The following is a 22,345-nucleotide window of genomic DNA, read 5'->3' on the forward strand; positions in this document are numbered from 1 at the left end:
TATGTTTGCATTAACCTCATACATTTATGATCAAGAACTGAATAGCCATATTCAATGATTAGAAAAGGCATTTTGGGAAATTTCACATCCAAAAATAGAAATCACCCAAATCCTGGCCTTCTGAAAAGAAAATAAAGGCCAGGCTCTTTCCCAGACCACAGTATTAGGATATTAGACGGCCCAGAAAACAATAGAGCAGGAAAAAGCCTCAAGATCATTATTTCATTTGGACATGTTATATATAAATATACAAAATCCTGTTCTCTCCTGTGAGTTCTGTTCTCTTGACTGGACAGTCAGTCAGTCAGTCAGTCAGAAAGTCTCCTCTGGAAGTCTCCTGGAATCTGATGGGAGAACCACAAAGTTCCCCAGTTATCTTTGGATTTCTCCAGCTTGTTTTACTAAGGACTCAGCCAAACGTTGCCTTTCCCCTGCTGATAAGACAGCTCCCATCATTCCTCACTCACATACATGAAGTGTAGGGAGAATACTGTTGGCTGCTGGTGATGATCTAAGCTTACTCTTGCTTTTGAACTTTAATCCAATAAAAATAAAGTTTGTGTAATACCTATACACTCCAGAGGAGAGAGTACAAAGTCACTGGGAAACTGAAACAGAGGCACCTGATATTAGTGATGGATACAACATAGTGGAGACTGGTATTTTTCTATGCTGCATTGGGTGGAGAATTCCTATTTATATCGAGCAGATGTTAAATGACTTGTCTGGTTACCAGTTTTAAAATTTACAATATGCATATGTGGTTGAGGTTAAGCCGTAATGTGCTTTCTGGAAGTTATATATAGTATAAAAGGTTAGAATAGAATGGTAATTAAACCAAGAATGCATGAAAGGGACATAAACAAGTATGAATAATGCATGACTCCTCGCTGTGACACCAGTGCAGAACTGTAGCATTATGCAACGTCCCAAAAGAAAAGGCTTTTATTTATTACTTTTTTGAATCTAATTTTGTCTGATGTTTTCTGGCTTATTCATCTTTCTTAATCTACTTTTATTTTTAGTTTGTAATCAGTGACTTTGAGCAGCACACTGGCTCATTTTCATTACTGACACTGGGATTGCCCAATCAAATCTCTTAATGTGACCGTCCCCTCCCCCACCACTGCTGTGCGCTCATGCAACAAACAACTGTAAAAACGGTAAAATACTGTAAGTAGGGGTTTCAATTACCCAGTTTATTGTGCCATGCTTATTTTTTACAATTTACTCATTACTCTGGTTTGTAGAAATTACCGGTAGTCATTTTGGTACTTGTCCGGTTGATTGGTGCATCTCTAGGCTTAATTATTCATTTCTGTATGTGATCTTCTGCAGGTTCATGGTTCATGCTTATATGTAGTGATGTGCTCACTGTTATTTTATTTGTCGATTTATTTTTGCATATGGCCTTCTGTATCATTTAACCTGCACAGCAGTGAAATTGTAATCTACAGTATGTCTCCAATGATAGAGTTAACTCAAGGAACAGAATGTTTTCATGGTTTAAAAAAGTATTTTGGTAGCACACACTGTACAACTGCACTTTACTCAAGCTGGTATTTTTTTAAACTCGAAAAACAGCCTCATTTCATTGTGAACTGCTGTTTAGCCTGAATAGACTAAAAAAGCTCCTGTTGCCACCTTACTGAAAGCATTTTTTTCTTGTCTTTTCTTTCTTTTTCATACACTGTATGTAGGTGTACTTTTAAAAAGTTTTTATAGAAGGTTTTGCCCAAAATGGGAAAAAAAAATCATAGCTTCTACAATCAGTAAAGGTTATTAAAGGTTGAGTCACAAGAGAGGAAATGTGTTCTTGCAGATCTGCTGGGAAATGCTTGTTGCATATCTGCTATCTTTTTTCTTTAACAACATTCAGGTATTCACACCAAGGTGCTCCTTCAGTTTCCCCCCAGCTGACACTCATCACACAAATACGAGTAAACCAAACACATAAATCTTTGGGGTTGTTATAAATAACTTGCCCCCCCCCGCTAAATGATAAAAAGTAAGCAACAGCTTTTGCACATTAAAAGAGTAGCTTTTCTCGTATTGCTCTTGGTTTCCCCTTTCCTCGTGTGGTTTATTATTATTCTTCTCTTTGGCTTGCATCTCTGCCAGCCTTACGACTCTCTCACTCCAACACCCCACTCACCCTCTGTTAGGAGTTACAGTCAAGAGGGCTCTCTGCTGAGTCCCCCGTCTGCCATCTGCTCAGGAAAGAGATGAAGGCTAAATTATTGCAGACAAACCTTCATCACCTCAAGTGAATGATTTCCATCCATTCACAGCCATACAAGTAACATCTTTTTTAAAAGTCAGGATTTGATAATAACCATGGCTTGCCTTATTTTTCTTGGCGATATTTCTGATGAGTGCTCCATCTTTCACAGATGAGGTTCCCTGCTGCTACACGTTGGAGCACCAGACCGTGAGCTCAATTTTATTCCAATTAGTGTTTTTGCTAAAAGGATTAATTTATAAAACATGGAAGGAAGAAGAATTCTAATCAACTTGTGAGGTTTAACCCTACTCTAATCTGCGATCTAGCACCAACACTTGCAAACAATTATGCTGTTCGTACCCAGGGGTTGATCTGATTTGTGTGTTTGCCTTGTGCTGTCTTGGGAGATCCAACAGTAATTGAGCTGGCTTCTTGGCTGATGGCTTGGGAGCTGCTTTTATAGCTCCAGTGGTTCTATCCTATTCTAAATGTGCAGCATTATTAAGACCAGACTGCAAAGACTAGACTGCAACCAGGACATCACATCAGGTTATAATGCGTTGCACTAAAGTATAATGTGTGGTATCCCACCATTGCCCAGTCGCTCTTGTCACTGTCCTTTGCAGACACACACTACTCTAGAAGCAGGCAGCTTCTCCCACTGGCAGGCCTCCCAGAGCCTGTAGAAGTCATCCTCCTTCCTGCCCCCCTTCATTCCCTCAGAGCCAGAGGGCCTGTTTGGCTCATGTTCTGGCTCGGATAAACAACAAAGAACGGATCCAAAGATGCTTTCAAAGGCACCTGGTATGGTGCTCCTGTTTCAGTTTGTGGACTGAAACGACTCTTACAACTAATAGAAATTAGTTTTGATCGAATGAGGATTTAGAGTAATGTAATTGAATATGGAAACTGCTGAGTTTATCCAGTGAGATATTCCCCTTCCAACTTAATAAATTTTAATTGTAATGTTCAATGTTGGACTGTTTAACCCATAGCATGTTTTCCTCTCTGTAGGTGACTGCGGCAGATGCAGACAGTGGCTCCTATGGCTTGATTACCTATTCTCTTGGCTCTGGCATTAACAGCGCTGTTCCCTCTCAATTCACCATTGGCAAGGAGACTGGCCAGATCTGCACTACTGCTGCACTAGACAGAGATCAAGGACCAGCCAGCTTCGACTTTACTGTTACTGCAGTAGATGGGGTAAGCCACCGCCCTTTGAAATCATGAATCCACAGAGCTGCAGTATAATCCCATAAACACAGCAGCCATGCTTTTCTTATAGACAGGAGAGCAGAGATGTGGCCAACTGTGCAGGAAAAAAAATGAGTTTTTGAGTTGTCCCCCTCCCAAGTTTGAATAGTTCTCCTTGGTAGGTAGACTTAAGTTAGTACAGCATCCTGTGCACTGACTGCCAAAAAATACTTAAAGAAGAAAAAGTTAAAAATGAAAGAAAATTACTGCGGGCATGTTAAAGCAATCAGAAGGAAAATACCTCAACTGTCAGGCAGTAATATTTTAACAAGTTGGACTGCCGCCTTCCTCGTTTTTGCCACCTGGTCCAAATGAAAAGCCTGCACTGTATTTCTGCAAATGAAAAGGCTATGAAACAGACTTGGGTTGCAGCAAGCCCTCTCGCCCTCCACGGGTCATGACATATTGCTCTTTCCCAAGGGAAACTATCAATCTGTGTCCCTATGCGAACCTCCTGGGACTATATTTTAGAGGCTACGCCATACATCGAAATCTTAACTGGGTTTACTGCTGGTTTTTACTTCCACCATTAATGTGGTCTATGTGCGCTGTTAATGTGGCCTAAATCCTGCTTTCAGGTATGTTTTTACTGTTCATGATTTAATATGTGAAGGTATAACAAAAGAGCTTTTTGTTTCCTCTGCAGGGTGGACTGAGCTCAGTAGCCTATGTCAGGGTAGATCTGGTGGACATTAATGATAACAGACCCGCTTTCTACCCTCTCAGTTATGCTGTTAGTTTGAGCACACAGAGTGCCCCTGGGACATCTGTTGTCAGAGTGACAGCCTATGACCCAGACTCAGGCAAGAATGGGCGAATTACATACAAAACAGTGCCTGGAGGGGCTTCTCCATACTTTACTCTCAACAAAGACACAGGTCGGTGTAAATATTTTTCCCATTCCTGCTCTGGACTTTTACAATGATTTATAGAAATCAAACAATTTATGATATTGTGTGATGTCAAAATTGCCTGTTAATGTATTATCTTTGAATCCTTTTATAGGTGTGATCTCACTGTCTCGATCTGTCTATGGGAAGGCCAACTCTGTTGTTCCAATGGTTATCTCTGCTCAGGATGGTGGTGGTCTTGTTGCCTTAGTGAATGCCAGAGTTAACATTAGTGTGGTGGCAGGTTTAGTGGCTCCGCCTGTGTTTGAAAAGACTCAGTATTACTTCACCGTGTCAGAGGACGTCCTGCGCGGGACTGTTGTGGGAATTGTCCAGGCCAGCAGTAAAACAGGTGCGGACTACAGACACCTTAATCTGAAACTTCTTCTGTAAAAAACCCCACAAAATGTTATAATTCAGTGACCTGTCTTTTTAATTTTACATCTTTCAGGCATCTCTAGAGATATTTCCTATACCATCAGCTCTGGAGACCCTGCAGGCTACTTCACAGTTGATCCTGACACCGGGGCCCTAAGGACCAGTCTTCCCCTGGATCATGAAGCCCAATCAGCTCTTGATTTGGAGGTGCAGGCCCGCAGCGGCAACCCTCCTGCCTTTGGCCAGACCCGTGTCCACATTACCATTGCAGATATCAACGACAACCCACCTGTTTTCCTGCCCTCATCCTCAGAGTCCCTGCTGCTGCCAGAGCATACAGAAATGGGCACAGTGGTTTATCGTGTCCAAGCTGAGGACAGAGACTCAGCAGTCAATGGACAACTCACCTTTGACCTTTCTTATTCAAATGGACTCCAGAGGATTTTTAGCGTAGAGCGCAGCAGTGGAGAGATTCGATTGGTAGGGAGCCTCTCTTATGAGAATACCCCTCGTTATGACCTCCAGGTTATCGCCAAGGATAGTGGAGTACCCCAGCTTAGTGCCACCTTCATGCTTGTGGTTCATGTCCAGGCAGAGAACGACCAGGGTCCTGTGTTTGACACCCTCACATACCGCGTTGAATTAAAAGAAGGAACTCCAATAAGCACACGCTTTCTGCAAGTCAGAGCTTTGAACAGAGAAACACCAACCTCTGGCCACGTTGCTCCCCTGGCATATCATTTACGTCCAGATGGAGATGCTGCAAGTTTTGGCATTGCTGCAGACAGCGGCTGGCTGTTTGTGAAGAGTGCCCTGGACAGGGAAGTCAAGGACATGTACCTCCTGACAGTGTTAGCCAGTACAGGCCATGGACAGTTAAAGAAGACAGGCAGTGCCACAGTGCGGATATCGGTGACTGATGAGAACGATAACTCTCCTCGGCTCACGCAGGAAAGGGTCTTCATGGCTGTGAGAGAGAACCTGCCTCCGGGAACAGGCTTTGGTCACGTGTTAGCCACAGATCGCGACAGCGGCCCCAACGGACGCCTCGCTTACCGCTTTCTGCATCCTGACCGTCACTTTCAGATTAACACCCACACAGGTTAACTGAAAATTTTATCCACTGAGATTAGTCAGTTAGACTTAAGTGTTAAAATGTGGCTTGATTAGTTTAATTTTAATAAGCAATCATATAAATATGCATATTTATACAAAAAAGGTAACGAAGGCATAAAAATTTGATTTTTTTTTTTAAAAAGAGAAATGCCTAAAGAACAGAACAGGCATACAAAAACATTAGTTCACCAGTGACAGAGGAGATAACATGAGAAAGGAAGCTGATACTATTTGTTTAATTGATCTCCAAGGCTTTGCAGAGGATCAGCCTTTGAAGATACTGGCACATGCTTGACTGGAAAATTTTAATTGATCAGCTTAATTATGTCCATTTTACCTGTCTGTAAATTTGTGTTATGATCAAACTAAGCTCAAATAACCAAAAAAATTCATTTTTCATGAATGAAAAGTATGTGGAAAAACACAATTTAGTCAAGTCAGAGAGACATCTCTAAAAGATGAGAGACTGAGGTTGCCCCTCTGCCACTGTCATAAATTAGTTAGATCACGGTGACAGCAGCACTAAGCATCCTGCTGAGTTCTAATTGGCCTGCTGAGCCTGCTAGTCTGTAGGTGGAGACTCGGGCTCTGATTTGTGATCAGCTTCTAGCTGAGTTGTGAGTCTCTAGAGCATCTGCCAACCGTTCAGAAATCTTCTGTTTGTGTGTATGAACGTGTATCCGTCTGTGTACGAACAGATCTGCACACTGTTCATGTCTATTACTTATGTGTCACTGATCAAAGCCGGCTGGCTCTTAAGACTCATCATTATTCCAGTGGACTTGTGCCTGTGCATAAAATCCCTCTCATTTATCTACTTGTGTCCCCAGGTGAGATCAGCACAAGGATGACTCTGGACAGAGAGCAGCAGTCTACTTACCAGCTGGTGGTGGTGGCACAAGACGGAGGTTCACCCCCTCGTAGCGCCACAGGCACCGCTTTCATCACTGTACTGGACGAAAATGACAACGACCCTGTTTTCATCCACAGTCAGTCAGGGAAAAACATCATAATTCAGGTAATGTCGAAAGAGCACAAATGTTGTTTGACAGAAAATAAATTGCTATCATAGAGTGCTGCACTGAAAATCTGGTTTAACCCTTAGGTGACGGAAGGTCAGGCTTCTGGGGTTGTACTGGGTACACTGCAAGCCAAAGACCCTGATGAAGGGGAGAATGGCACAATATTCTATTCTTTGTCAGGTACTTTATAGAGACATTTAAAGAAATATATCTTCCTCCAGTCTTTATTAATTTTTTCTTTTTTTGTATACTGTTGAAAGCGGATTCAATTTAATGTTTGTGTTTGTATGTTCAAGCTTCCTATGCACTTCTCATCTCAAGTTCGGGTATGCTCTGCTTCTTCTAGGTCCCAGAGCTGAGCGCTTCTCTTTGAACACAAACACTGGCGAGTTGCGTTCGTCATCCCCTCTCAGCCACTCGGAACGGGCTGAGTACACTCTGATGGTGACAGCTACTGACAGAGGACTGCCCCCTCGCAGCACCTCCTGCTCCCTCACCATTCAGGTCAGATTGTGTTTTGGAACCACTGCCAGCACAAACACCCACTCTACTCACCTATTTGATATCAAAGAATAGAATCGGGGCTGCGAGGATCTGCGTCCCTGGGCCCCTCGCACTAGTTGCAGACATATCAGCCTCACTTCTGACAAGGTCCCCTCCCATCCCCTCCCCTTTTCTTCCCCTGTGAATTTTCAAAAGGGAAATTTCTATCTGAAATGGAAAAGTGGATCTGAATCAAATACTTCCAGCTGGCTCGTGATGAGGGCCAGCTGTAGACGTCTATGATCAAGGTCATACTCAATGACTTCAACACTTTTTTAATACAGTAGCCCTTTTTGCAAGGAGCAGCAAGGCTATACACTCAACATAAAACACAGCATTAAAGGTAATTCGTGTTAATATTTAATATAGAACAGAAAAAAACACAATGGAAGAACTCTGGAAGGAACGTAGATTTATAGGTTCCAGGAAAATTGAGCTCCTATATAAACAGCTCCAGTCAGCGCCAGCGCAATTTTTCCTCTTTTCCAATAACAAAAAATGGAAGTCATAATTGTTAGTTAATTGGATTAAACAGTGCAGTGTTGTTCTTGCCTTGTGACGTATTTGTGTAATTTCCTTTAATCATCTTTTCTGAATGATTATTTAATTCCGTCGATGATAGGATAGGCCTATTCCAATTTATTTTTGGAACACTTCTTTTCCATCTAATGTGGAACCAATTTACAGCTTGTCAGCAAGCACAGCATATTTTTTGAGTGCCTACTTAGTGTGGGAATTGTGCTGTTGGATACACTGCTGAGTATCCAGACTGGCCAATCAGGTTACAAAACACGGTCAGTAATTTCGATTAAAATTTCATCAATAAAGCCACTCCATGCTCATTTACCTTTCACAGCTGCTTAAATTTTCACAGTACATGCATGTATCAAAGGGAAAAAACATGTTTTATTTAAACAATGTTTCAGAAGAGAAATAATAAGGTTGTAGTCTTTGAAGACACTCGAACTGCTCGTCAAAAGAAGTGTAAAACTATATACAGTACCGCAGTATTCCTCAGTACTAAATTCAAGCCCTTATAACACTTCCTTTTCTGATTGCAGCACTTTTATCATCTATTATATTTCTTGGCATCCAAACAGATGTCAGATTAATCTTAGCAGTCATGTTATTGAAGTCTATAAAAACCGTTTGTAAGTGGTTTCATTTATTCCCCGTGAACACATTCAGTGTGGAGAGGACAATGTCTGTTTCCACTTTGCCTAAAATCCATAAAATATTTTCGTTCTGTATTGAAAATTGCAAACTTAAGTTGCCACTGGGCATGTGAGTCAAGCATTAGATCTGCTGCCATGTTGCTGCGCCGTTAAATATAAATGCAATGTGTTGCTTTACTGCAGGTTATCAGCATTAACAGACCCGCTACCAAGAAGAATTCACTCTCCATAACTTTCAACTCGGTGGAGGAGGCCAATCCCGGGTCTGTTATTGGCTCGGTCCGTCTCCATGATAGAGGAACCTTAGAGGACGACAAGGTGACCTACACAGTGGTGGGGGGTACGGACCGAGATGGCACATTCGTTGTGGATCGTCTGACTGGGGACGTTTACTTGGCTCGTCCTCTTGACTATGAACAAGACTCGCGCTACAATCTGCAAATTGAAGTGGATGACTTCTCCGAGGCCCCTCCGAGCAGCACTCTTGTCCACCTGGACATCGACATAGAGGACAGTAATGACCACACTCCTCAGTTCCCAGAGGACCCCATCACAATTGTCATCTCTGAGAGCATGGATCCTGGCTCCTCTGTCTATACTTTCCAGGCCACAGATAAGGATGGCAGTGGGTCCAACAGCAAACTGGTGTATTCCATACTACAACAGTGGCCAAATACCCCTGGTCTATTAACCCTCGACCCATCAACTGGGGTTCTCTCCTTGGGCCAGAAGCTGGACTATGAGGTCACTCCAAACCTCATCCTGGTTGTAAAAGCAACAGATTCTGCTCCTGATGCCAGCCAGAGGCGCTGGGGTTCTGTCACGGCAAGGCTGTATGTGACCGATGAGAATGACAATCCACCAGTGTTCATATCGCCAACAGCTGTCAGTGTGATGGAGGATCAGCCAGTGGGCTTTGTAGTGCTGTATGTCATGGCCAGAGATGCAGACCAAGGGGAGAATGGTAGAGTGACCTACAGAATTCAATCAGGCAACACTGCAGGGACATTCAGTCTCAACCCTAGTACGGGTAAGTGCAGCCCGAAGCCAGGCTTTATTCTCTGTGTGCTTCATTCAAATTAGCTATGCTAATTTTCATGCATAGCTAATTTACATCCTTTAGATCAGTTTTCTTGTGACAATCCTCAACAGAAAGGGCTTTTAACACCCAAAGGTCATTGTATACATGCAAATTCATTTTGATTTCACCTTTCAATTACACAAAAACAGGAAAGGTCTTGACATACACGCTGCATTCACTACTTATTAGGGCTGTACTGTCGTATATTTGACATTAATCACTTTGTTGATGGGTGTGCAACTGAAGTTAAGGTGTAGAAAAATAAATGAACAGAACATTTTCTTGCTACTTTTTTGCGCTCAGTGACCAGTGATATGTCAGGATCACAGGGCTCCTGCCCTAAGGTGCCACTGCTGTCTCGCCATTATCTTTTTCAAAAATACCCCGAAAGGGAAAGTTGATTTTTTTATATCTTCATAAGTTAGCTCTGGCGATGACTGTGAACTTTGCTTTCCACCCAGTGTTAGCTGGGATAGCTACTGATCACAACTATGAGTTGTTATGATTAGAAGAATAGTCTACTTAAAAAATATTTAATTTAAGTACAAATACAAACAGTTCGAAGATTATAATGAGTAAGATTTCAAATCTCTTATGCTGTTTACTTGTTTTCCTCATCTTTCTGCTTCTTTTTTCTACTTATCATTATACTAAAACTTTTGGCTTCAGTTTCTCAGGTCTCTCTTTGTATTCTCTGCCCTGCTAGGCTGTAGAACTAGAACTAAAGCACTACTGTGTCATGCAAATCTTTTGCTGAAGATGAAATATTTTCAGTTGAACCAGACAAGCAAATCTGCATCAGAATCTCCTTCTAAATTTCACTTTGCATTGCATATATACTCACTACTCTACACGACTCCTCACAAAATTCACCTAACCTTACTTTCTATAAACACACACAAACTGTTTTAATAATCTGCTTACTTCTAAGGTCAGCCCAATTCTTGCTTCACCTTTCATGACTTATTTCTCTCAGTTGGAGGCCAGACAGGCCAGCTTGCCAAATATTAAACGCACACATACACACACACAAGAATGTGCAAGTACACGTGCATACGCGCGCACACACAACAACCCATCATCTGTTATTGTGGATCTATTCCCATGAAAGACCAAAGAACCTCCTGCTCAGGCTTCTGGGAACCATTAGAGGAGGGATCAGTTACGCGTGTTTATGTGTACGCACGTGTGTATGTGTGTGCGTAGGCATGCACATATGTGTTTGTGTGCTTGCATTAGAGTATGTCACTTAGTCAGCGCTGACCTTGGGCCATTTGGTCCTGTGGGCTTTGTTGTGGTGTTTGAGACACGTGTCAACATTTGCTCCGCCCTCGCCTTCAAGTCGCCAACCAGGATGCCTCCTGGAGCAGTTTGGGGATGGAAACATTCAGCGTCTGTCATGCATGTCACTTCTGCTTCAGCCCAGTATGTGCACTCATCTTGAAGTGTTTTTCATGCACACTAGTTATTTGTTAGAATAGTGACAAGTTAATCCTTTGTGCACCTGGTTTGCTCCCGTTTTGGGGTCAGTGACCAAAGGTCTACGACAACTGCACAATCTGTTTTCATTACCTTGGCGTCACAGCTAACCACAATAGAGAGAACTATAAGGCGATTATTATAAATCTGTAAAGTCACAGTGTGAGACACATTCTCATCACTCAGTGTCAGAATGGAGGTCATTAATTTTCCTTTCAAGAGAAGTAGGGAGAGTTTACTGGTGATATGGGGGACTGCTTCTCTGCAAAAGACAACACCATTCAGGGATTAACCCATCAAATTTTGATAAATGGCTTTGCCATATCAAATAAGAGAGATGTGTTTGTTGTCTGAGCAACCTCCGCTCGCACATGCACTGCAGTCCACAGCGTTGGCGCCATCAACCCCCACACATGCTTACAAAACATCCAAAATAAAAACTCTCCCCAGATCCCTCCATTTTTTTCCCCCTTCCCATGTGTTATCGGTGACCAGGGATATAGTAGGATCACAGAGGAATCAAATTTAGGTGAAAAATTCCAGCCTGTAACTTATACCAGATTAAAAGCTTAGAGGCAAGTTATCTCAATCCTAGAAAGGCACGAAGTGAAAAACAAACACACACAAAAAAAGTTAAAAGGAAAACAGTCTTGGCCCTCTCTTTCCTTAACAGTTGCATTTGATTTTAAAGCATGAAATTGAAATTAAATCATTGCAAGTTCTACCCTCTTAGGGCAGGATAATGAAAAGGCTAGGGTGCCTCTAATTCCTACGGAGCACGGCAGGCCTGGCTGTTGCGTGTCTAGAGTGTGTGTTTACTGCTTCTTTCTCGATGGCTGCGGCATTCTCCAGTGGAAAATCTCGTAAACTGTGGCCAGACCGTTTGGGCTGTTACAGCAGTGGTGGTGGTAGCAGTCAGGTAGGCAGAGCTGTGTGTGTGTGGAGGAGATTAGCACTGATTTGGCCCTCACACGGCAAGTTTTCACACTTGATTTTTAAATAACTTGACTACAAACACAATCATGGCAAGCAGTGTTTTTTATTGCCTTTGATGACATGCTTTCATACCGTAATTGTCTAACTGTCTCTTTTAACCAGGCTATAATAAAGTACCCACGTAGAGGAAATCTCTCCTCATATTTCACCCTTCATTCATCTCTCTACAGGCTCTCTGTCTATTTTCAAACCTCTGGACCGCGAGGAGCAGGACATCTTTAACCTCACAGTAATCGCTGAGGATCACGGGATACCCCAACACTCGTCCATCCAGCTGCTGTGTGTGCATGTGATCGATGTTAATGATGAGGTGCCCTGGTTTGAGCAGAGCCAGTATGAAGTAGAGATCTCGGAGAACCAACCTCCAGGAACCAGTGTGCTGACAGTGTCTGCCACTGATCTGGACCAAGGTCTGATTCATAATGTGCAGGGATTTGATCTGTCATATCATATTTGTGCTGCTTTTAATTCTTCTTAGCCATCATGTGCTGACTATGTGTTCACATTAGAGACATTAACAGTTCTTTTTATTTGCATAAGGACTACATGGGGGGGGGGGGGGGGGGGGGGGGGGGGTTTGCATGCATTCTCCCAGACTTAGTCAGAAGCACATAAAGTAGAAGGATTATAAACTTTCTCCTCAAAAGCAATTAGTGAAGTAAACAGGTGAGGTTGCCAGGCTGCTTTTTCGTAGCACGCGATCTGGCACACAGACGCCTGAGGGAGGGCTCTTGCTGCCAAATGCTTATACAGCAAGCCTCATGACAAACAAACAAATAAGTATACAAGCTATTAGAAGAGAATTTGAAACATGTTGTAAATGCATTTTTTCATTATTATCTACAAGTTATAGGATGGAACTCTCTGACCTTCACCGACATTCTTTGATTTTTAATTCTTTTTTACAGGCCATTTTTAATAGAATGCTGTATTTGTTTCTCTGTAGGAAGCAATGGCCAGGTGACATATGACGGTATCTCACAGGAGGGTTTCAGCATCAACCCAGTATCAGGTGTGATTATGATTACTAAGTCTCTGGACAGGGAGCTTCAGGAATACTACACTGTCACAGGTACTGTCATCTGATTGTTCTACAGCCTTACAAAAAATGCCTGATCTGATACATAATAAAAATAATATTTAAATTATGAATTACTGCGAAAAATTATAGTGTGCTTTTTTTATGTTCTGGCAGTGTCTGCAAAAGATGGAGGCCTTCCACCGAACTATGCTAAAGCAACTGTGAGGATCAAGGTGGCTGACGTTAATGACAACGCCCCTGTCTTTGGACGTCTTTACTACAGCATAGAGGTGCCTGAAAACCTGGAAGCACTACCTCTGTTCACCCTTCGAGCCACTGATCAGGATGCGGGAGACAACGGCAGGATAAACTACAAAATTACAGGTGAGAACTTCTTTTGATTTAATGTTTTAAATGATCAGTACATAGTTTCAAATGTTTACAAGCCATTTGCTATCGCTCTACTTGCAGCTGGAGATCCATCTGGAGACTTCCGCTTGGATGGCCAGTCAGGTGTCCTGTCCACCTCACGGCCCCTTGATCGGGAGAAGAGGCCTGGGTACAGTTTAACGGTGATAGCTCAGGACCAGGGCCACCCTGCACTTAGCAGCACTGCCACTGTAGAAGTGATAGTCCTGGACATCAATGATCACAGCCCCCAGTTTCAGAGCAGCAGCTACACAGCAGAAATTTTGGAAGATGTTCCCATTGGGTCACTCGTCCTGGAGGTGAAAGCCATTGATTTGGACCATGGCCCTAATAGCCAAGTGCTGTACTTTCTGAGCCATGGCTCCCAGAGCATGTTCATGATAGACCAAAACACAGGTCGCATTATCACAGCATCCCCCCTCGATAGAGAGAGAACAGCTTCTTACACTTTTGAGGTGTGTGCCACCGATTCTTCCCCCGCAAACCCACGAAACTCCACTGCTCAGGTGACGATCTATATTCAGGATGTGAACGACAATGCTCCGTTCTTCATTCAGGACCCACTTATTGTGAATGTCTCCGCCAGTAGTGTCTCTAATCGTCGAGTTTTGGCCACTATGAGAGCAGAGGACAAAGACTTTGGAGCTAATGGCTCTGTTTTTTATCGTTTCGCCAACCCTGTCAGGGGGTTCACCATTAACTCACTGACAGGAGAAATCCAGGCCACAGAGAAGCTGCAGACCATGACCCAAAGCCAACGGACTTTGATAGTTCAGGCCATGGACCAAGGGAACCCAGCACAATCTTCCCTGGGAGTGGTTATCATTTACATAAAGGAGCAGAGCTACAGTGGGATTCGCTTCTCTCGCACAGCAAGAGATGTCAGCCTGCAAGAGAACGCTGCTAAAGGTTGAAGTGATTTAAAATCTTTAACATTGTAATTCAAAGAGTGTAAATATACATTTGAAATAAGAAGTATAAATGAAATGTATCAACATAGTGTGTTTTGCATCTTCTAGGCACAGTAGTAACACAGGCTCAGGCCCAGTACCCAGATGGCTCTAAAAATGGGATCACCTACAGTATATTCAGTGGCAATAAATTGCAGTCCTTTGGAATAAACACAATTACTGGTAAGTGTTGGCAGTACGACGGTTGGTAAGATGGCAGTAAACATTACAAGGCTATATTTTTGAAATGTAGAAAGCGAGTCATTGATACTTTTGTGATTTAGGTGAAATATGGGTCCAGAAATCTGAAGGACTGGACTTTGAGGAAACCCCAAAACTCCGCCTTGTGGTGAAAGCTGAGACAGCATCCTCTAGCTCCTACATGGCTGTCAACTTAATCCTTCAGGATGTAAATGACAACTTGCCACGCTTCCAACTCCAGAACTATGTAGCCTACATTAGGGAGGCGCAAGGCTACGATTTTCCCATTATCCAGGTGCAGTAGCTTTTCCCCCAAATGTTTATTATGCTTGGCTGCTGTTTAAATATAAAGCTGTAGAATAAAAACTGTCAAGCATCAGAAAACTGGATAGTTTCAGTGCTGCAAAGGATTGACTTTTCAATTTCATGTGATCTCAGTGTCCCAGAAGAATTTACTGTATAATCACTTGTGCCATGAAGCCACAACCATATAGCCCATTTTTATTAACTATTGACTTCCAAGTCCAATATTGCTCACTAGTTCGAGTTACACAAAAACAGGTGCTGCAAATGTTTCTATATTTACGTTTCCAAAATGGGGTGTTAATTCACTCAGGTGGCCGCAGACGACCGGGACCAGGGTCAAAATGGTCAGGTGACTTACTCTATCAGGTCATCATCCATGAGTGGCTTGTTTAAGATAGACCCACTGACTGGAAGCGTTACCACTGCAGCCATAATGGACAGGGAAATCTGGACCCAAACGAAGTGAGTCTTGCTTTTATTCTGTTTGTTTGTAACCACATGTTGGCATGAGTTTCCTGTCAGCTAATCCACATGCATATTTAGACTCTGTTACAGTGAGAATGTACACTTATTCTTGTCAACTTTTCCTTGTTTTTATAGTTTTGCTCATTTTATGTTCATATTTTGATTTGAAAAATCCAAGGTTTTAAAAACGAGTTGCACTCTTTCACCTTTCATTTGGATTTTATATTGCTACTGCAAACTTGACTCAAATTTTGAAGTCCCACTCAGAAAATTCTTTCTGTTATAGAAAGAGAAAAGTAGATTTTGCATGTTTTTGCATCACAGCCTTTCAGTGTTATGAGAAAATCATGTATCCCCTGCAGATAATATTTTTAAACATATTGTTTTATTAATATTTAAAATGACTTTCAGGCACTTTTGTGTATTGGAAAAACACACACACACACACAGAAAGAAAGAAAAACATCCAGACAAAAACAGGCTGTTCGATGTGGGCTTTGGGGACCAAGAATTGTGTAACAGGGTTCAGAAAGTTTAAAAGTTAAAAAGCTGACATTAATTTTGTCGCTCCAGGCTTGTTGTTACGGCAACAGACCGGGGAACCCCACGGCTCGCTGGCTCTGCCACCCTCACTGTGATCATCATTGACCTCAATGACAACAGTCCCATGATTCCCCTGCCTCAGAAGATTCGAGTGCCTGAGGGTAAGTCAGCTTCACAGTGGAAGTTAGCCCAGTGATCTTATCATAAAGCCTCACATCACACTCCCTGGCAGCTCGCTCAGCAGGGCTCAGTGAGAAAAGTCTGACCCTTTGATGAAACAAGCTATGGCCAAGTTCCTCCTCCGTTCATTTCCTGTCTATCAGTTCAAGGCTTTCCAGAACCGGATATTTCTTCATAAAGTTTTTTTTTCTTTAAACCAAGACACTCTGTGTTTCATTTTAGCTGCACCTAAATATCTGCTCTTTGTCTTCACACGTACAGATACTCTCATTGGCACAATAATCACCCAGGTAACGGGAAATGATGTGGACTCGGGGCCAGCCCTCTCCTACACGTTACACCTAGATGCAAGCAGCCAAGGCATGTTTGGAATTCATTGTTATGGAGGAGGAGTGTCGCTGACTGGACCACTAGACTACGAGGAAAGGACGTGGTACACTCTGACCGTTCGCACATCTGACTCTAAACATCAAAGCGAGGCCAACCTCACTGTGCTGGTGGATGATGTGAATGATAATTCCCCCACCTTTACCCAGGACTTGTATCAGGTGCTGCATATTTCACTACATTTTAGATTATCTGAATATTTGTTAAAGTTTTCAATAATCTGTAATGGAGATAAATATATTTACATTTAATGTGTTTCTTATCAGGTGGCTGCATCAGAGCACCTCCCTGCAGGCAGCGCAGTTGTCACCGTAACAGCCACTGACCGTGACTCTGGGGACAATGGGAAAATTACTTATAGAGTCATGTCATCAACGAAAGGTGTCTTCTACATTGACCCAGTCAATGGTATGATTACTATCTGCATTTATGGTTGTTTATAACTACACTCTAACCAGAGTTTAAGAGCCCCTTAATTATACTTCATTAAAAAGTATCCTTGGATGCTCATTTGGGGTTTGGACATATTTGCAACGAGTATTGCAAAATATTTAATCATTTTCTTCATTATAAGTAATTGAAAACCAAATCGTATGTTATTTGCCTCAGATGTTTTGCTTGAGATAGCATCTAAAAATAAGTGCGTCATAAAAGAGGACTTTTTTTCTTTACACTAACTATACTTTCTCCTGTCCTCAAAACATTTCCATTTGCCTGAAATAATGTTCCCTCAAACAGCGTGTACCCAAATCTGCCACAGTGTTTACAAAATGTAATTGTAATTTACTTTTTTAGTTAAGTCATTCATTACTGTTTAAGAGCTAACCAGCACTGATATGTAATATGATGGGTTGTGAAAGAAAGACCTAAAATTACATTGGCCTTCTTATGATGGTACTCTCTGTTTCTTCGCAGGTACTCTATTTACTAAACAAAAGACTGAGTTTGACTTCGAGAATCCCTCCATTCTGGTGGTGATTGAGGCACGAGACCAGGGTACTCCATCCCTTTCAGCCATTGCCACTGTGCATGTTCAAGTGTCTGACATAAACGACAACGCCCCCATCTTCCATCAGTCAGAGTACAGAGCCACTGTGTCTGAAGACGGCCTTCCTGGATCAACTGTTCTGACATTAGAAGCTGTGGATGGAGACCTGTTACGGGATAACTGTGGTTTTGATTTTGCTATTGCCAGTGGCAACTCGGGTAATGCCTTCCAGATTGAGAGCAGCGTGCGCTTCTTGGAGGGGCGGGGCTTCCAGACAGTCGGGAGTCTAATCCTGGTAGAGAAGCTGGACTTTGAAGCGGTACCAAGTTATAACCTGACGGTTGTGGTGTCAGATCGTGGAATCCCTCAGCGTAGCTCCAGCGTTCCTATCATTATCAGTGTTACTGATGCCAATGACAACCCTCCAGTATTCAGCCGAACAGAGTACAGTGTGATTCTGAGTGAGGGTACGGCAGCAGGGACTGAGATCTTGCATTTATCTGCCACAGATCCAGATTCTGCTCCAAATAGTGAGGTCCAGTACTCTATAAGCTCAGGAGATGAGACAGATCTTTTCCATGTAGACCAGTGGACTGGAGCTTTGAGGCTGCAGAGACCTCTGAACAGCGAGACACAATTGTCCCATTTGATTGTTGTCCAGGCCACTGATGGCCAAGGACACTTTGCTTTGGCCCCTGTCAGTATAGAAGTGAAGGACATCAATGATAACCGGCCTTTCTTTCCCCTCAATCTAGTAACTGCAAGCATCAGGGAAAACCAACCCCAGAATGCCTTAGTTACCATGCTGCATGCAATTGACCATGACAGAGGGGTTTTTGGACAGCTAAGGTACTACATGTTAGACTCCTTTAAAGAAGGAAAAGAGGGCTTCTTCATCAATCATACTTCAGGTGAAATACGGACCCGCTCTTCCTTTGACTTTGAGAAGATAAACTCATTCCAGTTTGTGGTCATGGCTGTGGATGCAGGCAACTATTCTGCTACTGTAACAGTGAAGGTTTATGTTACGGGGGAGGATGAATATGATCCTGTTTTCACCTCTTCGGAGTTCTTATTTGAAGTGCCTGAGGGAGGAAAGAAGGGTCAGGTCATTGGCAAAGTGCAAGCCAGAGATGAGGACGGGGGTGTGGATGGTGTTGTACTCTACTCGTTAGCAGACGACTCGCCTTATTTTGAAGTCAATAAATCAACTGGAGAGATTTCTTTAAAAACGGATAGCTACAGTAGACACATGAGTCGCTCTAAAAGAGAGCTACGTCTAATGACACTGGATGTGAGCGCTCACAGCCCTCTGGAGACGTCTCGCATATCAGTGGCCAAAGTTACCATAGATGTTACCCATACATCTTTTGGTCTCACCAGAGATGTGAACATGTTGCTCGTCAGTGTCATTGCAGTTTCACTTGGGATCATAGTCATACTAATAACAATTGCTGTGGCACTATTTTTTGTTAAGTTAAGACGTCGGAAGAAGGAGAAAAAGACACACGAACGAACACCAATGTCAGGGACCCTGCTGCACAAGTTTGAGGAAACAAAACTAGCAGCCAATGAAATGATTTACCATCAGGCGCTTCCTGGATATGCAACTGATCAAAGAGGAACTAGTGGGGGTCCGTACACCCGTGGCGGATCCCTAGATCCTTCTCACTCCAGTGGTCGAGGCTCTGCCGAGGCAGAGGCAGCAGAGGATGATGAGATCAGGATGATTAATGAATATCCCAGAGTGTCAAGCATCTCCTCGTCAATGCAGGAGCACATCTCTGCCCGAGGTCCAGACTCCGGAATCCAGCAGGATGCTGATCAGCTATCAGATGTGTCTTGTGAGCCTTCTATTGATTGGTTCAAAGGAAAGAAAGTGGGCAGCGTCAATAGTACTTTGTTAGCTGGCCAGGTGCCAATCTACAGGGACGAAGGGTGCGGGTATGTAGGCGTGGGACGAGGACTCAGCATCTCCCGCCCTAAAGACTACACTTTCCCTGAGGACGGAAAGCCCTCCGCAGATGGCTCCCTCACAGCCATTGTGGCCAGTGATGAGGAGCTGAGGGGCAGCTATAACTGGGACTACCTGCTAAACTGGTGTCCCCAGTTTCAACCTTTAGCTAATGTCTTTACTGAAATAGCACGTTTAAAAGATGAAACTGCGCCTCCTCATCCTCGCAGGTCATTTCATCACAAAGCAAAAGCAGAGTCAAGAATTGACCCTCCACCTCTCATAACCTCTGTGGCCCACCCTGGGGCCAAAACTGTGCATCCAAAGCCTGCCGTAGGTAGGACGTTCCCAAATCTGGCTTCCTTACGAAGATCGCCCATCAGCGCTGAGGGATCCATCTCGTCAATCGCGATGTCTCCAAGTTTCTCCCCGTCTCTCTCACCACTGGCAGCACGTTCGCCTGCAATTACACCCTTCAGTGTCTCACAGGGCCCCTCTGCCTCCGTGATCAGCACAACTGAACATAATTTGGAACACAGTGAAGAGGCAGAGCTGAGGATTTAAATTTTAAAGGGTGAACTGAGCTGAATCACTGCTGTTCTAATCTTGTTCTACTGTATGACCACAGAGGCTGCAACCTGAAATGAGGCAATGCTATTCTCTCTTCTGTTTTCTCAAGAGAAGTACACAATGTTATATCAAAAAGTCCAAATAGCTGAAGATGTGGTGCTTTTTCATGAAAAAAATACATCACTAGCAGGCCAAAAAAGGACTATGTCTTGTGTGTGTGTGTGATTGTGTGTGTGTGTGTGTGTGTGTGTGTGCGTGTGCCTGCATTTGTGCATTAAATAAACATATACTTTTGTTGATCAGTGTTAATTTGCACATTTGAATGGAGATTCATAAACGATGTCAATATTTTGTACAAAAGCATTGTCTATATTTTTATATATGTGTGGTTTCTGACAAAATCTGGCATTAACGTGTCAAAGGGGGTGCAAAAACCTCAGAATACATTTTTATATTTGTATATTTGCTGATGTGCTGTATACTTGTTTGTACTGTACGTTTGTGGCGTCTCTTGTAATTCTTAACTTTGTGGTTTTAAGTGAAGCTCACCATTAATTCTTCATGAAGTAGGATTTTTGTAAGAGATAATTGTAAATATTTATAGAAGAAGAAACAACCTCGCTTGAACAAATGAAACATCAGTCAGAATAGAGTATTATGTGACTCGATTTTCTTACAATTCAGTGTTTGATCTTCCATCCAAGGTAACAATGAATGTGAAATGCTGAAAAGTTGTCTTAGTCCTTAACACGCACCCGATCACATTCTGCAAAATAGGACTTGACATCCAAGGATCCTGTTTTTCAGGCACATGGCTTTAATTTCTCACAACAAGCCTTACTGCTTATCTTTTCTTTGCATTGTGACACGAAAAACGAATAAGGGAACACTGAGCAGCTACTTGGTAAATGTAAAATAGTTTGCCTTATCTGCAGCCTGATCTTTCCAGAGAATGTAAGCTGTTTGTTTATCTACATAACTAACTTTCCTCAGATAAATGTTAAAAACAAACACTCGAAATGTAAAAATTAGTGCTATCCTAACACTGAAATTTGCAGCAGTTTTATTTTTTGTCATTTTTAGTTCTGTCCAGATTTTTTTTTTTTTGGGTGTAAATGTATTGACAAACTCACTTTGTGTTACTTGGACCATTTTTTCACAACTCCTTTCAGCAGCAGTATACACAACATGTATGTGAATTAAAACTGGTGCCAGTAAGTGTTACAGTTGGTATAATAGGAGTTCAAAAAAAAGTGTATATATATATACATGTATATATATAGACACACATTTCTGAATGTTTAAACACCACCACAGAATGTCTCAATGCTTTTACACAGCTGCCTATGACATGAAGTGTCCATGAATATAATTGTGCTTTGAGCAAGAAAATAAAATGTATCTGTTTACATTAGTAACCAGATAATGACCTTGCCTAATCTCCATTTTTAGACTGTAAGATTATCTAACATTGTAACGTATCTTTATTTATCTATTAGGCAGATATCAGAAACTGCGAGGATTAGTCAGTTTTATTTAGTTGAAAACTTTTGGCCAAATATAGATGAACACTACCTGTTAAATAAAAATTACAGTACCTTGTTGTTTGTATTGTTTTGTATTCATCAGTGTTAAGTGCTCCTCGACTTTGTGTTCGTCCGAACTGTGCATACCGTGGTATCACTGAGAAGAAATTCCTCTTGATGTTCATACATATCATTCTAGGCTTGTCCAGAGAAATGTTTCCAGTAAAAAGTGCCTGAATAAAGTACTTGTGATCACATTGTTGCCTCAGTCACGTTTTTTTCAGGTTAGAAAAAGATACTAAATCATGTAATCATTAAAGTCTGCAGTCTGTATACACATGTATTTATGTCTGGATTTAGGACTGCGTGCAAAAAACTCCCAATAATGATTTATATGAAGGAGGCAGTCTTACCCTGAGGGTTTTCACTGATGTACGCTGATGTTTTGTGGACATATCCGAAATCACCAGCACTACCCTGTAACCTCAGTCTCATACCTTATCAAAACTGTGAAACAGGCCCCTGTCCCAGAGGCGGTACAGGAAAAAAAAATTGACATGAAAGAAAAAAAAGATTTTAACAATATTTGTTTTAATGATGGCCATTATGTGTAATTTTAAACTTGGTAGGCATATATGATGTAACTCAATTGCAATACCATAACAGC

The 22,345-nt window shown here is 42.3% G+C and overlaps 1 protein-coding gene across 1 annotated transcript in view; it reads left to right on the forward strand.

Moving 5' to 3' along the window:
- The window catches only part of LOC146373398 (protocadherin-16-like), a 77,787-nt gene extending 55,852 nt beyond the window's left edge, over positions 1-21,935 (forward strand). The window contains exons 3-21 of the mRNA XM_084950216.1: positions 3,239-3,427; positions 4,125-4,356; positions 4,484-4,720; positions 4,820-5,848; positions 6,693-6,880; positions 6,968-7,064; positions 7,231-7,388; positions 8,786-9,632; positions 12,329-12,568; positions 13,105-13,230; positions 13,354-13,563; positions 13,651-14,517; positions 14,628-14,741; positions 14,843-15,054; positions 15,376-15,527; positions 16,104-16,234; positions 16,515-16,801; positions 16,907-17,048; positions 17,556-21,935. Of these exons, the coding sequence (XP_084806342.1) occupies positions 3,239-3,427; positions 4,125-4,356; positions 4,484-4,720; positions 4,820-5,848; positions 6,693-6,880; positions 6,968-7,064; positions 7,231-7,388; positions 8,786-9,632; positions 12,329-12,568; positions 13,105-13,230; positions 13,354-13,563; positions 13,651-14,517; positions 14,628-14,741; positions 14,843-15,054; positions 15,376-15,527; positions 16,104-16,234; positions 16,515-16,801; positions 16,907-17,048; positions 17,556-20,146 (8,049 nt within the window). The 3' untranslated portion in view covers positions 20,147-21,935. The remainder of the gene's footprint in view (positions 1-3,238; positions 3,428-4,124; positions 4,357-4,483; positions 4,721-4,819; positions 5,849-6,692; positions 6,881-6,967; positions 7,065-7,230; positions 7,389-8,785; positions 9,633-12,328; positions 12,569-13,104; positions 13,231-13,353; positions 13,564-13,650; positions 14,518-14,627; positions 14,742-14,842; positions 15,055-15,375; positions 15,528-16,103; positions 16,235-16,514; positions 16,802-16,906; positions 17,049-17,555) is intronic.
- The last annotated feature ends 410 nt before the right edge of the window (positions 21,936-22,345 follow it).

The sequence above is a fragment of the Perissodus microlepis genome, chromosome 14 (assembly GCF_051167445.1).
Source record: "Perissodus microlepis isolate ML-2025 ecotype Zambia chromosome 14, ASM5116744v1, whole genome shotgun sequence".
Lineage (NCBI taxonomy): Eukaryota > Metazoa > Chordata > Actinopteri > Cichliformes > Cichlidae > Perissodus > Perissodus microlepis.